We start from the raw sequence: 15,675 nt of genomic DNA on the forward strand, positions 1-15,675 counted from the left end.
GTAAAAATCTTGTTACTCAAAAAGCTTGTTTTATTGTAACAAATCTTTTCATCTTAATTTTATTTCTTCAGGTTAAAATAGAAACATAAATCCATTGATTTTTTTATGAATACATGTATAAGCTGCATTAAGATTACCGGGGTAGACAGTCTTTACAAATGACCTACCAATATTTTTCATCACAGGTTGATACGTATCATAAAGTAGATATTTTGGTTGCCGAACGAATGCTAAATGAAATTATTATAAGTAAATAATAGCCCATAATACCTACCTTCAAGGGGGTTGAAACAATGTACTAGAAAAATAAAACTATAATTACGCCGACATCTATAGCACGTACAGATAACCAGTGTAACAAATTAATGCCAACAGATGGCGCCACGATACTTAAAAAACTTTATTTCAAATCGTATCAGCGACATCTACAGTTAAGTAAGGGAAACTTTTAAGTTACATGGCCTTGCTGAGCAATTTTCGTACCTATGTCAATGCAAAACGACTCCATTCGTTGATTCGGAATTTGAATCGTATCGGCTGCTCGGGCAAGTCCGTTGCCGTTCGCTTCATCAACGGCAGAAACGTGTACGGCGAAGTGCGGTCGACTCGTCGATGCGCTGCTGTTCCGCCGCGCTTGTCAATTTATATCAGTTTTTCCGAAACGCGTGTGTAAATAAACAACTTATTACTTTTCATTTGCAATATAATGACGAAGTGATTTAAAAGTTTGTTCTATTCGTGTATATTTACAGTGGAGCGTTTGAATGAAACCGTAACCGCTTCTCGCAATGACAAGGGAGAGCACTCTGTTACCTTTTGAGAAACCGGAGGCATTAAAATATTTCATGGTGGTCTAATTGATGCTTCTTTTGCGTAAATAAGTGTATTATTTGCATGTAAGAACTACTGTGTATCGTTTTAGTGACACTTGGAAGTAAATATTTAGTTGTTTCGACTCGATCGTTAGTCGTCTACACGTTGAAAATGAGTGTTTTGAGTGGTTTGAACAAGGCTGACTTCAAGACGGCAAGCGATGGCCTGCTGGAACTGTCTGAGGAGCGGCTCAGGAGCATCATGCGCTCGGAGCCCATCACCGACGTCTACCATGTCGAGCAGACACCCTTTGCAAGGTCAGTGCATGCACACGTGTCGTGTTCTCGCTTGATAGCAAGTCTTTTATAGGGCATAATTTAGACAAACTTATATTTTTAGTCCAGTGCCCTCATTAAAAACCTTTCTGATTAAATCCCACTGAACTCCGTTTCAAGGTTATCATGTCAAGACTCAATCAAAACTTCTTTTGCAAACACCTGTTTGATGCTTGAAAAAAAAATCTGATTCACTACAGTAAAATTAGCAATAAATCCTATAGGTAGGTACTTTTGGATTGAAATGATGTGGACTTCAAAACTCAAACTATGTGCTAGTGAGAGAACCTTGTGTTATTTGTTCTTACTCATATTGGTACAATGTGTACCTACCTAACTAGGGATCACACAATAACAAACACATGTCCATTATTTCATTTAAGTTGAAATGATTTATAAAATTACATATTTTCCGCTTTATTCGTGAAATTTCCAAGTACCTACCTACCTCCTTTATCATGTTCAAGATAAGTATGAATGATGAAGTGCTAAGGAGTTTGATAATAGGAGATAAGGATGTTATTATACTCCACTGCACACATACCTTGAATAAGTTTTAATTAATATAATGTTTGCATACCTACTCACATGTTTGTTGATAGTAAATTGGTTGTTCATTGGACGGAAAAATAGGGCATTATCGCTTTATCTGTGTTAACGAATGTCAAACTATAAATTTTAAATTATTTTTCCCTTGATAATCATTATTTCAATTTCTTAATATCATAGGTACCTATTTTATTGTTTATAAAAAATAATCGAAATTTGAAAATATTTTTTTTTTAAAGGAATATTACCTACCTTAATGGTGGCTGTATGTGGAAACACATTTTTATTAATACTATTTAAACCGACAAATACATAAATGTTGTATAAATAGTAAACAGAGTAAACTTCAATAGTAACTCTAAAATACCTACTAGGGTTGATTAGGTCACTGATTGATCTCACAAGCCACACAAGAGAAAACGAAAAATAGTAAACTTTATAAATATTTATAAAAGTTTGCAAGTAGGTAGGACCATCGTAAACTATTCATTATTATTTGAATCACTAGTATTTCTACTTTTATAACTCAGTTCTATGTCACTTATATTAATTTTAGGTATGTGTATGTGTTTAACAGTTTTAACTTTAAATATAATACACATACACCTATTTTTCAAAAAACAAAAATTCTAATTCAAAAATATCTTTATACAGTAGATAGGTAGGTAACATAGTTCACTTTGAATCATAATTTTTCACACATTGTATTAATATTATTAACATAAGTTCTACTAGAAATAAATAATTTACCAAAAGTGCTAGTGTGGTTATACCTAATTTCAGTCATACATAACATACCTAACATATTTTTCCTCATGACAGAATTGCACACTTATTAAAACCTAATACCTAAGTATGATAATGCTGTTAAATCCACTTGGGATATAAACATAATATGACATACCTATTTTGTAACTTGTTAATTAATAATTTTGTTTTAAAAACATTTATTGTAGGTAAAGTAAATTTATTAGAGTTACAAATTAAATGTGTAGGTAAACATTTTATTATAAGTTAATTTGAAACATATTTTATAATAAATTATCCTTAATTAAACAAAGACAACTATTAATAACATGCATGTACTAGGTATGCAGGTTTCAAAATCAAAAAATACAGCACAAAAAAAGATGTCATAGATACATTATAAAATAAAATACAGTTCTTAGGTACAATTTAACCCATGTTTCATTATCCTTTCCTTACCATTCAAAAACTTTTTAATGTCTAAATAAACTTTTTTATAGATCACACTTTTACAGTTTTAAGAATGAAAAATTCTACTAAATGCTACTCGACAAAACGCTTGTTGAGTACATTTTATTTGATGACGGTTCTTTCCATGCGCCTGCTCTGATGACGCGCAAGGTCGCGGCGATGACGACGTAATGCCAACTTGATACTTTAGATTATTACGCAGAAATTACTATCTTGATACTCTATTACATTATTTAATAGTCATATATTTGCTAATATAAGTATTACTCTAGGCTTTCGTATTTATTTATACTTGTACCTAATATGTTATTGTAAGTAAATCCAACCAAAGGCGTATTGTAATTTAGGTAAATAATGTAACATTTATATGGAAATATGAGAACGATAATGCCGAAAAACATTTATTATTGGAGGTCTTACTTTTACACATTAATCTCTTAGCAACCTTATAGTAAAAAGAGTAACCTAATTTGAAAAAAAGTAGGTTAAACTACTATTACGTTTCACCTACTTATTAGCTTTAATTACTTTCCTGTATGTATTGTTTCGGGTAGTGTAATGTATTAAGTTCATTACACTAACTACCCTGTCCTTCGACCTCGATGCGTCACAATCGCGGGCTCGGGCACAGGGCATCAGGATCTGCCAGTGTAATAGCCCATCGGTGGACAGGGCCACGATTTCGCCATAAATTTTATGCCTACACCCGATGCCCCCGTCCTTGCAGAATATGAGCTTTTATATGACTGTATCCATAAATTGTATGGAGCTAGTATTCAATTAATTGGTGAGTCTGTTTGATCTGTGTTGTTTTCCCCCACCAGTGGGCGAGGCCGAACCAAACTGGTTCCAAGCGGGTCTCGCTTATATCGAATTTCCTTTTACTGCTAACTTATTTATAGCTTGTTTAGTGACATTTTTTATTTTAGATTTCCACGCGTTTTTTTGGTATTTAGCAATTTTTTCATCTTTTGTTTATGTAATTATTATTTACTGTACTGGGGAAAGATACCAACATTATGTTTTTTTTTAAATAGGTAAAATAGGCTCGCGTTTGACCATAATCTAACCTGATGGTGGTGATGTAAGGCTATTAAATTGTTTTTTCGAAAAATGATGTTATGTAGTAAGTATTTGGTTGCATTGCATTGGGTACACAGCTGATTTTACTTTCTTGTTTAAAAAGCAGCCAGTTGGGAGTTTTATTAACGTGCAGAGGGTTCTGTTATTTTTAAAGAAAAACTGCTTTGACAGACGTGTGTGGTCTTATAAGGGTTTATTTCTCCTTTTGAGGGACGGAACCTTTAAGATTACGGAACATATTGTATTTTAGACTTGTTTTCCGTACAAATTAGTTACTTTACTTACATTTTTTGTTCACACGTATTTGTTATATTATACTATTCATATTTCTGTCCGCCCTAATAGGCACCATTGTTTCATGTTATAACTCCAACATCAAAAGTAATATAAGCTATTTTCTTATGGCTTGAAACACTGTTCTACCCACCTACTATCCTTACTATTAATAGTGAGATAAAGTATGACTGGTATTATTTTCAGTTGATCTCTGGTTGTTAAGTTGACAATAGCTGTGAGTCAGTGTTTACAAAATTGGAAGAAGTCGATTAATTTGTAGGTATGACTAATTTGTTCTCTTGCTAAAAGTTACGACCTTATACCTCGTTTAGTTCGAGAATTAATGCATTATTATTTGGTTTGTTCAAGAAGTCTACACTACATTATGAATTTATTGCTATTACTTATCGATGCCGATAAAAAAAATGTTTTATGAAACTGTTTATTGTTATTGTAGGGCTTAACATAACATAACATAACAAATATTTTATTGCACAAACAGGAAAAAACAAAATACAAAACAAAAGAGATATAGAATTAGTACAATAGGCGGCCTTATTGCTAAGTAGCAATCTCTTCCAGGTAACCTAATACAAATTGCGGGGCTTATGCAAATTGTAATGTTATCATTGCGCCGTAAGCTAGCTTTCGACAAGTAATGGCTTATGGCCATAACATAATAGCCCAGTGTGCTGTTTCTCTGAAAACATCTTTATTAGGTGCCAGGCGCTACTTGCATTAGACGTAAAATTTGATAGTCGATCTACAACCGGATGCAAGTTATTTATATGTGTTCGAATACAGTGCAATAACGACGTTAAATAATTTCGGCGATTAGGCGCTCGAGTGATTTATTTCGTGTAGTATCGGAACCGCCGCGGGTAGCGTCTTGTTTAAGAGAAATCCGACGTTTGAACGCGTGTTGAAGTAAATGAAAGGAATCGTTTAGCGCTAGTTATTGGCAATTTCTCCGGCGTCGCCCGGGGCGGCTCGTTTCCCGGGAGCCGGCGGCCGCGGCCGTTGATAGCAGTTTTTGTTCGTCCGGAGTCGCCGTCGCCGGCGCTCGCGAGATGTAATCGTGGACTTTCTACAGCTGAGCTCGCCGGGCGGTTTCACTTTCATGCGGCGCCGGAATGCGGCCGGACCTACGACCCGCGCCCCTCGTGTCACCGCGCCGCCTCCCCACCACCCCTCGCTGCACATATGCATGCCCGCACACGTTTTGCATATCAATGTCTTCTTAGAAACGTGCATATGTACGTAGTTATGTAGCTTGCATAACTTTCTTGAGGCATTAACGGTACTTCAAGGGAGATGGAACCTGTCTGCGCGGACGAACATTAACGTCGGGGATAACGTGTGATCGGATGCGGGTTAATTTTGATTCCACGCGGGTCGCATACCTGCGCAGGCGCGGGCGGGGCCTATCCGCGCTAATATCTTATCCGTGTCATTAGTGCGAAATGCCAGCGGCTTGGCAAGCGGCGCCCGCGCCCGCGTGCCGCGCGGACGATGCACCGACCACAGCTAAATTCGGGACCGTTGCATCACACGACACTTTCGGTTTCGTTTGTCACGAGACTATTTTAGATCGAGTGTCGATTATTAGAACGCTGTTTTTAGCCCTAGCGGCCCATTGGCCGCTCGACCAACTTAGCCCTATGACTAACCGCGGCCAGAATGCCACTCGTAACATACTCAGGAAGCTCGGATTAATTAACGAATCATAAATAAACTTGACCTCGCATTTCTTATTCTAATAAGTCTAGGAGAGGATAGTATAAGGTTGGAGGCTAGTCGCGGTATGCAGCTAGTCTCGGGCTGCAGCTATCTCGAGTTTGCGGAACGAAACCCGACCCGCGCGCGGCGAGGCCGCGGCCGCCTGCCACACACGCGGCGATACGTTATCTTTGCGTTAAAAAGGAACTTTTTCCACCTGTGAGTCGGCGTGCCGGTTCTTCCGTTCCCACGTGCGTTAAGTTTTTTCTAACATGAGCGCTAGGCACCCCACATCCGGCCTCGCCTGTTCCAGTATAAAAATACCGGCGGTGGCTCGTTAGTGCGGCTGTCACGCTCCGCAGACGTCCTGGAATGGTCTGGTGGCGGTGCCCTTCGTCCGCAAGGCCGCGAGCTGGCGACCCGGCGAGCCTCACCTGCTGTTGTGCAAGCCCGACCAGCGACCAACGTGGGCGACGCTCGCTCGAGAACAATCGCGCCTCTCATTAAACAAAACAAGCGTTGGAATGCGGGCTTTTGATATCGTTACAAAAGTAAACCATGTGGGCCAATGTCAACACAGCTCCTGTGTTGACAGTGGATTGTTTCTATGGTAATATGTCTACGCATAATACTGTCGTGGTTCGTGGTGTGGTCGTGTAGGCGACTAGATTTTCCGCCGGCGGGTTGGGCCACTCGCATAATGTGGCCACGCAGCGCAGCGAAAGTCTAGCCGACCTTCGGCGTCTAGGTATGGGTGGTAATAGGTACCTGCGGGCCGGAGCGCGCCACGCCTAATAACAATTCGACTGAGAACTACTTGTCGGATCAACAAGCTCGGATTATCTTGCCCTTGGCTTGTGCGTAATGTGCGAGATGACTAATTATTTCTTTCGTGCTTTGACTAGAATTAACCAGCTTGTAAAAGCTGCCTGTATGAAAGGTTTTCAATAAGGAATGTTTGGGATGTATCGCGTGGCAACGAGATGCTTCAACCGATATCATCGCGGCCCATCCCTGTCTAGTGTTGACAATATTTTACTAGTAACTATCCCAGCGACGCCGCGCAGCCAGATTGCATCTTTTATCAGCGCAGTCAGTGATTATTTTTAGAATATGATCAAAAGGAATGTTGTACAAAATTGTTACTTTTTTATTTTATCCACGAGTACCTAACATATCGTCGAATCTTGAATCATCCGGTTGGAATGTGAATTTATCTACTTTTTGTCCAGTATATGTAGTTAGTTTGTTGACATAGAAGGCAACAATGTAATCGACGCCCCAGACGCGAGGACGGTGGCCGAATACCTGATTCAGTCGCAGAGTGAATCACAATATTACAAGAGTAAATGATGTAACGTGGGACGGGCTTCCCGCGGAACAGAGAAATTCGGCCACGTCCTGATTGCATGGCGTGTCCTCACAATATAAACGCACGCCAACTTCCAATTACGTTGTGACACTTCTGAATGTCGCATTAAAAAATAAATGATTAACTGAAGGAGATTCTCGAATGTTCTACACGAACGATCCCACCGCGTGACTCCCCGTATCTATTAAAGTGCTCTTATCATTACTATAGTACTTTGCGGATTCCTCGTGCTGTCGTATCTCAGACGGAGAGGCCGCGGCGAGCCAATATTGACGTCAAAGTTTATTGTTTGCTCCGTTGATGGATTTGGATAGCTTTGACACTGTTTACGCTTACACAGCCTTGAGCGAGTTCAATGACAGCGCTCACAGCAGTTGTAAGCTTCCGGAGTATTTCCGTCGACCGCCAGGACCTAGGATATGGCGCGTCACGTGCACCCCGACTCATTTACATGCCCAAATCCCAAATATAAATAAACTTAATTGAAACGCTCGTCGGTATTGTCGGAAACGTTCTTGATGGATGTCGAGCGTAAACGAAAATAGACGAACAACTGTAAGGTAATGGAATGAATTAAGTTTTATCGCCTTCGCCTAATTTGGGACTAATACATGTGTCGGCGTTGATGGATCTTACGAGCGGGAGTATCGGCGAGACGGCGCTGTCGGTGCATTCCGCGGGATTTATCGCGAGGCGGCCGGCGCTGCGTAAATATAATTAGAGGGGCTATTTATCAGCTCGGCGGAAGGGCGCTCGCTATCGCCGCTGTAAATCTTGCGCCGCTCCTGACGGCTCAATCCGCCGGGAAATGGAATGCAGTGCTAAAGGGCCGCGGCGAATTTGTCGCCGGATCCAACCTCCATACGTTACAATCAGCCCGGATTACGAGGGCAGGCCTATTTGCGCGAGCGCATAGACGCACGGACGGACGCTATTACTCTTCGGGATTAGAATGGTTAAATTTAATTTATGGTATGTCTAAGTTATGGGTGGTAAATTTAGTGCGTCTGCGTTCCTTGGGCTAATGATGTTTGCATTTTCGCGTTGGTTGTTTTGACCGGCGTTTATTCAGTAAGCAGCTAGTCCAAGGGCAGCGGCGTGTGCGCAGCGGGCGCGTAATCGGAGCCGCACACACCAATAACACAATCCGTTCCGTCTTGTGAACATCGCACTAATTTAATTAGATGCTATACAGTTCAAATTAACGATGAAAGAATTACTTTTATGCTTGCAATCTTCAGAACTAATAAAACTTATCTTAAGTAGGACAAGTACCTAGCACCTTTTCTTTACATTATCTATCACTGTTATCTGTTTGCTTCGTACCTTCGCAGTACCTCTTTTATCATAGGTTGAAAATAAAATATAAACTACAGCAGAGGGAGTTTACCGAGTAATGAATGCATGGAGCATGTATTCGCCGGCTAGAGGGGTGGTCAGGCATGCGCGTGCGCACCACAATGCATTAGCATAAACCGTGCACTCGGCGCACGCCCCCCGCCCCTCGGCTAGACCAGACATGGTGCAAGTGACGAGGTTTCTCCTTTAATTAATACTCTCGAACATAAACTACACAACACGTTTATAGCACCATTGAAATGCTTATAATTTCTCTTTAACACCAGCTGAGATAGCTGATCCAAATGTCAAGGCGTCCGAATTTTGAACAAAAACTTGTAAAAACAACAAAGATAAAGAAACTTGAATAAGGAAATGTAATTTTAGCTGCCCTTAACGGCTAAGTGTAAGATTTCTCAGGAAAAATCACGTGGTTTCAATGTCACGCATTATTTTTATGAGGATTTTATGTTGGTGCCGCGTTAAAGTTTTCTTTGTGGCGTGGCGCATCCATGAATGTGTAATGCTGCCGTGACCTTATTTTGGCCTCTCCGGCTCTGTGGCTATTGTTCTTGGTTCCAGACCTGCAGAATTTATCTAATGTTTGCTTGTTTTGTTGCAGGTAAGAACGGACACGTATTGTATGACAAGCAGCCGACCCGAGGTATGTACGTGCATAAGGCAAAGGAAACCTCGCGGCGTGTTGATCACGTTTGCTTTCAAAAACATTCTATTTCATTCTTGAAATAAACTGTTCAATTTTGTGGCATTTCCTCTATCTAAGTATGTCTAGTAGTTACGCTGGAACTGGCATCTAAAGTTACAGAAGTTCCTAAAACAATCAAGATTTCAAATGTATATCATCATTATCAGCCGTACGACGCCCACTGCTGGGCATAGACCGCCCCCAAAGATCTCCACGACGATCCTGCGCTGCCCGCATCCAGCGGCTTCCCGCGACCTTCTTCACCAGATCATCCGTCCACCTTGTATCGGGCCTACCCACTGAGCGTCGTCCGACACGTGGTCGCCATTCGAGAACCTTTCCGCCCCAGCTGCCATCGGTTCTCCTCGCTATGTGTCCTGCCCACTGCCACTTCAGCTTGGCAATTTTCCGAGCTATGTAGGTGACTTTAGTTCTCCTGCGGATCTCCTCATTTCTGATTCGAATGTACTATATACGAGGATATAACAAAAGGCAGAACAATGTGCCGTGGTACATCTTCTGTCAGCGTTTTTTGGCCTTATCGTAAAATCAAATTACATGTCATGTCAAGTCTTCGCTTATTTATTAGTGTTCGATCGGCCTGAAAAAACCTTCAAAGGCTTTTGTCTAAGACAATGTCTCTCAGATTGGGAATAAAAAATGCTCGGTGATGTAACCGATGAGTGATCATAATGATTATTATCCCGATGATTCACTCGCCTCAGGCCAAAGGGGATTGAGGTATAAAATATTCATATTTAATTAACCTTTTTCGTATATATTATGACTAATAAAAGATATATTCGAGAGTATATCAGAGTCACATATTTGACTTTGGAAAGGTGAGCTAATAAAAACTTGACAGATTTATGTGTTGAATGTAAATCTTACAAATGCAAAAAAGGCTGTACTGTCTGACATTCGCAATTATTTTAACAGATTTAAAAATAGAAGGAGTATCCATTCAATCAATCAAGTCAATCAGGTGTTACTTTTTTTGGAATAGTAGTATTGACACGATTTGCTTATTTAACAAAAAATCCCAAGTTTAGCGGTATATAAGCTCACGAATATATCCCATTTGGGGTAGTCAGAGGTACATCCATCGCAAGATGAACTAAGTACCCAAACCTCACCTAGCTTTCTGTTAGACCAACGTGATCACATTGACGTTATCGTACACGCGCATCTGTGTGTGACGTCTGACGCTCAATCAATTGAAGACTTAAGTAAGACTTTAGGGCGAAGTAAACCTAGCTCAGCCGCTAGTGGTGAGCGAAGAGTTGCCGTTCTATGCATAGTATTATTCCTTATTTTATTACTTAAGATATTACCTCATTTGTGCAAGCCTGGTACTGGGATAGCAACTACCATTCAAATCGCTACTGGTCACAGCATGAGCATTGTGGATCTTTGAACTCGGATGACCCCTTCTATTTCCCCAGGTCTAATTTGAAGCCATTTAAAAATGGCGTGAAGGTGTCGCCTGCGGCTGCGCATCGTCACTCGCTTGGAATATTTCGTCGCTGTCTGTCGGCGTGCTTTGATTAACGACCGTAACTCGATAGCGTGTTCGCGTCTCCTGCGCATTGCTCACTAAAGCTGGATGTACACACGTGTAAATAGAGATTATTTTTTAATCTATTCAGTTGAACCTGGACTTCCTCACTCAAATACTCATGTGGACTTTCCTTTTATAGGTAATAGATCGGTCCGACAAAAAATAACTTTCTGTCAAACTGAATATTGCAACTCTTTGAGGTGTTTAGGTCTGATGAAGAAATATCTGCATTCACCATTACATTACAAAACACTTTATTGCACAAAGATAAACATTACAAATAGGACAATACTACAATAGGGCCATATTTCTAAACAGCTATTTCTTCCAGACAACTTTAGGGTGAAAGAAAATTTATTTACCCTAGAATACGGAATCTACACTTATCTAGAATAAACACAATAATCCTACTTACATAAATATAATACTTATAAAAATATATCATTATCTTAAATACCTGAAATGTTTTCGTATGCTAGTTTAACTTATGTTGATTTAATCAATATTAGTCTTATGCGTCTGGAGTATGCTCCATAACACCTTCGGTTGATTGAGGGGAAGCCTGTACCTAGCAGTGGGAGGTATTAGGTTGTTTACACTACATATTCACAGTTATTACACTACAGTTGGACAGAAAGGGTTACAAATGAGGAAGTGCTAGTAAGAGTAAGGGAAAAGAGACAAATACTGAGAATTATTGAGGACAGAAGAGGCAAGATGATTGGACACCTAATAAGACACGACGAATTCATTAAAAACATCATAGAAGGAAAGCTAGAAGGAAAGAGAGGAAGGGGAAGACCAAGAAGAGCTTACATGGAACAGATTAAAGAAAAGGTTAACGTCGTGTCTTATAGGGAAGTCAAGGAATTGGCCTTTGATAGACTGGAATGGAAAATGCTACACCGACAAGAGCGTGGCTCTTAAATTGATGATGATGATGACACTACATATTATTATACGTAGTTGCTAAGGTCCTTGGTGTCCTTGCCAACAGTTCTGTAATTGTCACGTGTGGTTTCATTTATGTTATGGCATCTCACGCCCTCGGAAACGTGACGCAGCCGGCTAAAATGGCGAAGTTATTATGCCACCATATTTGTTTCAAGGCTCACGTTTTCTCTCAGAACAAATACCATATAAAACATGTTCAGTTTCAATATTCATTTATGCAAAGGTACAGAGCAATCAGTTGAGTTCACAAAAGCATAGGACCTGTTTGCATGAGTTTGTTAATTTTTGATATGCTAAAACACGACGAATTCATGAAAAACATCATAGAAGGGAAGAGAGGAAAGGGAAGACCAAGAAGAGCTTACATAGAACAGATTAATGAGAAGGCGAACGTCGTGTCTTATAAGGAAGTGAAGGAATTGGTCTTTAATAGACAAGAATGGAGAATGCTACACCGACAAGAGCGTGGCTCTTAAATTAGTGATGAATACTATTTTAAACCTCTTCCTTAGATGTCAGATTCGAAAGAATCCAAATTATGCTGATTTCGGTATAATCCAGAGGTTGTAAACTTATAAAAAATGATAAACATTTATGCCCACCTCCTTAAATTCCATCTGCCCACACTCCAACTAATACAGTCGGTAGTAATGACAAGGAATTAATGATGTCGATTCACTGCTGATCAATTTGGTCGACAAAAAATCTATCGCCTTTGGTCAGAACGCGTAAAGGTTGTGCTATTTTTCGCTTCATCGATAAAAAGACGATGACCATTTAATTCTAGTCTATTATAGATAATGAGTCACTCTAACACCTTTGTTTTGCGTTTAATTATGCCTATAGATATATTACTGCGCCTATTATGTACGCAGGTATAAATGTTATGTTCCGGCATCATCATGAAGCATTAAGAAAATTTGTTAAGGAAGTCCAAAACTGAGGGATACTTTTCAACACAAATTATTTCCTTCTTTTAATATGGACAAAATGGATTGGCAGAACAGGATTTCCTCTTTGCAATTTAGTGCATATTTGAGCAACATGTCATTTATTTGTATGGCCATGATGTAAGCCGTTTGATGTTCCATTCCAACTAATGGAATCTGTACGTATAATCATTCATGTCCCCGGAAATTACGTTCGATTATGCAGTAATGCACGAACCTATAGCAAACTTTGACGATAATGCGAAATGACTCGATTATTCTAGATTATTCTTTCCTGGTTGGGTAATAAATCTGCGCAAATTGCTCGAATCATCTCCAAATTGCGAAGGAAATCACTATCTTCTCGGCAATAAGTCAGCGCATGCAACGATCGCAATGGAGATCTCCGTTTTTTAGAAAACTGAGGCACAAATTGCATTTTATTTTAAATTAACGAAGGAATTCTTTCGGAAAAAGGCGGATTGATCTTTTTTTTAACATTTCACACTCGACGTTTCAGTTTTTAACGAGGCGCATACGGTCCCTGGCTCGCAAGAATTCGAGCAATGTGCGAGATGAAACAAGCCATGAAGACGCCAAATGTGCGGTTCTAACAACAAATGTTTTGTCTCACTCGCTCTGATGGGCTACCTACACATCTTCCCTTTCTCGTTCGATTTTGGGCTAGCGCGGCCGATGACAAAGCGTCACTTTCTACGGCGCACGCGTAGAGGCAAATGAAGTGTGTCGCGTACGCAGACAGCTGCGCGATAGACCCGCCGTAATGTGCGCCGGAAACCATCAATTTAGATAGTGCTGGATCGCCGTTACTTCTGTAGGATGCAACTATTATACAAAGGAAGACGTGATTTATGGTATTCATTGTTTTGTACAGATCTCTTACTTGCATCCTCTACTTAGTGGTCAGGTCAGGATGATTTTGTAAGTTTATGACTTTAGCGGTAACGTTTCCTAGAATAGCTGAATTGACTCAGATGCTGGTTATAAGACAAGGCGAGTTCAATCCTCAATCTAAATAGGTCTAGGTTCACGCACACGGAATATTTATTGGAATGAGGATAAGTTCAGTAATTATCGTCCCTATTCAATAAATTGGTTCGTTATGGGACTCCCCAATGACGCATAACGTTTCCCTAACACATTGACAGCCTCTAATATTATTATTATCTGATTCGATTTGCCGAATCCGATCCAATCACAAACCAGAAACCCTAATGCGAAGGACCGTGCCATCTGCTCTGTCACTCCGTCCCAAAACCACTTATATTTCACCTCCCCTCTGAATAGATAACGATTTGTCTCTATTAGAAAACGGTTCGACGGAACGAGCAACGAAATTGTATCGAACATTTTTATTCGGCTGCCGTTGAAGCTTTAATTAACGGCCTCCGTGGTCCAGTGGTTGAGCGTTGGGCTCAGTACCCGGAAGTCCCAGGTTCGAATCCCGGTAGGAGCATAATCACAATAAAACGCTTTATGATCCCTAGTTTGGTTAGATCTACTCTGAACTGGCGTGCGTGTATGAAGCGATTGATGAATGTGGAGGAAGCAAGAGAAGTGTGTCAGGATCGAAGCAAATTGAATTCTATAGTCTCTGCTTACCCCGGTGGGAAATAGGCGTGAGTTTATGTATGTATGTATGTATGTATGTTTGGTTAGGACTTTGCTGATTAATTACTAGATCAACCGAAAATAAGATGATCCGTGCTTCGGAGGGCACCACTGTGGCACCATGATGGCTCACTAGTAACTCTGACATCAGGTTTGATGAAGTCAGTCATTCATCTCACAACCCACACGTCAGATTAAGAAGCTTTTATTTGAATATTTAAAATACTCTGTAAAGTTAGCTGAGATATTTTATCTGTGACAAATAAGTGGGATGTAAAATCATAATAGCTTAAACGGAATTATTTGTCACATTTCGTGTTAATCTATAAGCTAAATATTTATTTATTTTATTTAAGGAAAACCAACAGTTATAAAATACAGAAAGTAGACAAAAAACATAACAGTTGAAAACTAATTACAGGTTTCCACTGATAATCCTAAACTAGTAAATATGACGACGATAGCGTATTAGCTTCGTTGATTTTAACCCTTTTTATTACTTAAATGGATTTTATAGAATTATACTTGATTTAAAAGCTATTCATAATAAAGTGTGCACGTGTACATTAAAGAAGTGGCCTAAAATAAAGTATGGGGCATCCAGAACCCCTTTCTTTAAAAAAATCTTTCTTTTGTAAGTCGTAGTTTGTATCTCGGGTGGGGCTCTAAACCACCGAATTGGACTTTGTGAGTCCTGTTTGGATTCGTATCACAGTTACATAATGTTTTCCAGGACTTGTGCCCTAGCTGGCGAGGAGTAGGTGTATACTATACACGTCTGCGTACCCCTTAGGAGATATAGGCGTGATGCTCTGTTATATTTGTCATGTAGTTGTTTTTGAAAATTAAATATGGAAATTATGTACGTGACTTTGGAACGCTGCACTATTAAATTATTCAAATTCAAAAATATCTTTATTCAGTAGATTAGAATCATTTTTTAATATCAAACGTCTCATCCGCCTAAAACTACTGCAGCTTCTCACAACCTGTATAGCCGGGGAAAAGAAGCTGCAAGAAAAACCTCTGCACTGGGCCCTAGACGTTCTTTAAAAAATACATAAAATATTGTTATACAATTTAGTAATTTGGCTGCCCGATATCAGTTCCCAGACAGTTAATCCCATGCATTCATATCTTCTAAACAATCACTAGCCTTATAATAACCTATTTTACAATGATTCTGTTTA

At 39.7% G+C, this 15,675-nt stretch overlaps 1 protein-coding gene across 1 annotated transcript in view; it reads left to right on the plus strand.

The window, feature by feature from the left end:
- The first annotated feature begins 564 nt into the window (after positions 1-564).
- The window catches only part of LOC126367788 (serine/threonine-protein kinase 17A), a 243,070-nt gene continuing 227,959 nt past the window's right edge, over positions 565-15,675 (plus strand). Inside the window, exon 1 of the mRNA XM_050011529.1 lies at positions 565-1,130. Within this exon, the coding sequence (XP_049867486.1) occupies positions 985-1,130 (146 nt within the window). The 5' untranslated portion in view covers positions 565-984. The remainder of the gene's footprint in view (positions 1,131-15,675) is intronic.

The sequence above is a fragment of the Pectinophora gossypiella genome, chromosome 6 (genome assembly GCF_024362695.1).
Source record: "Pectinophora gossypiella chromosome 6, ilPecGoss1.1, whole genome shotgun sequence".
NCBI classification, from domain to species: Eukaryota; Metazoa; Arthropoda; class Insecta; order Lepidoptera; family Gelechiidae; genus Pectinophora; species Pectinophora gossypiella.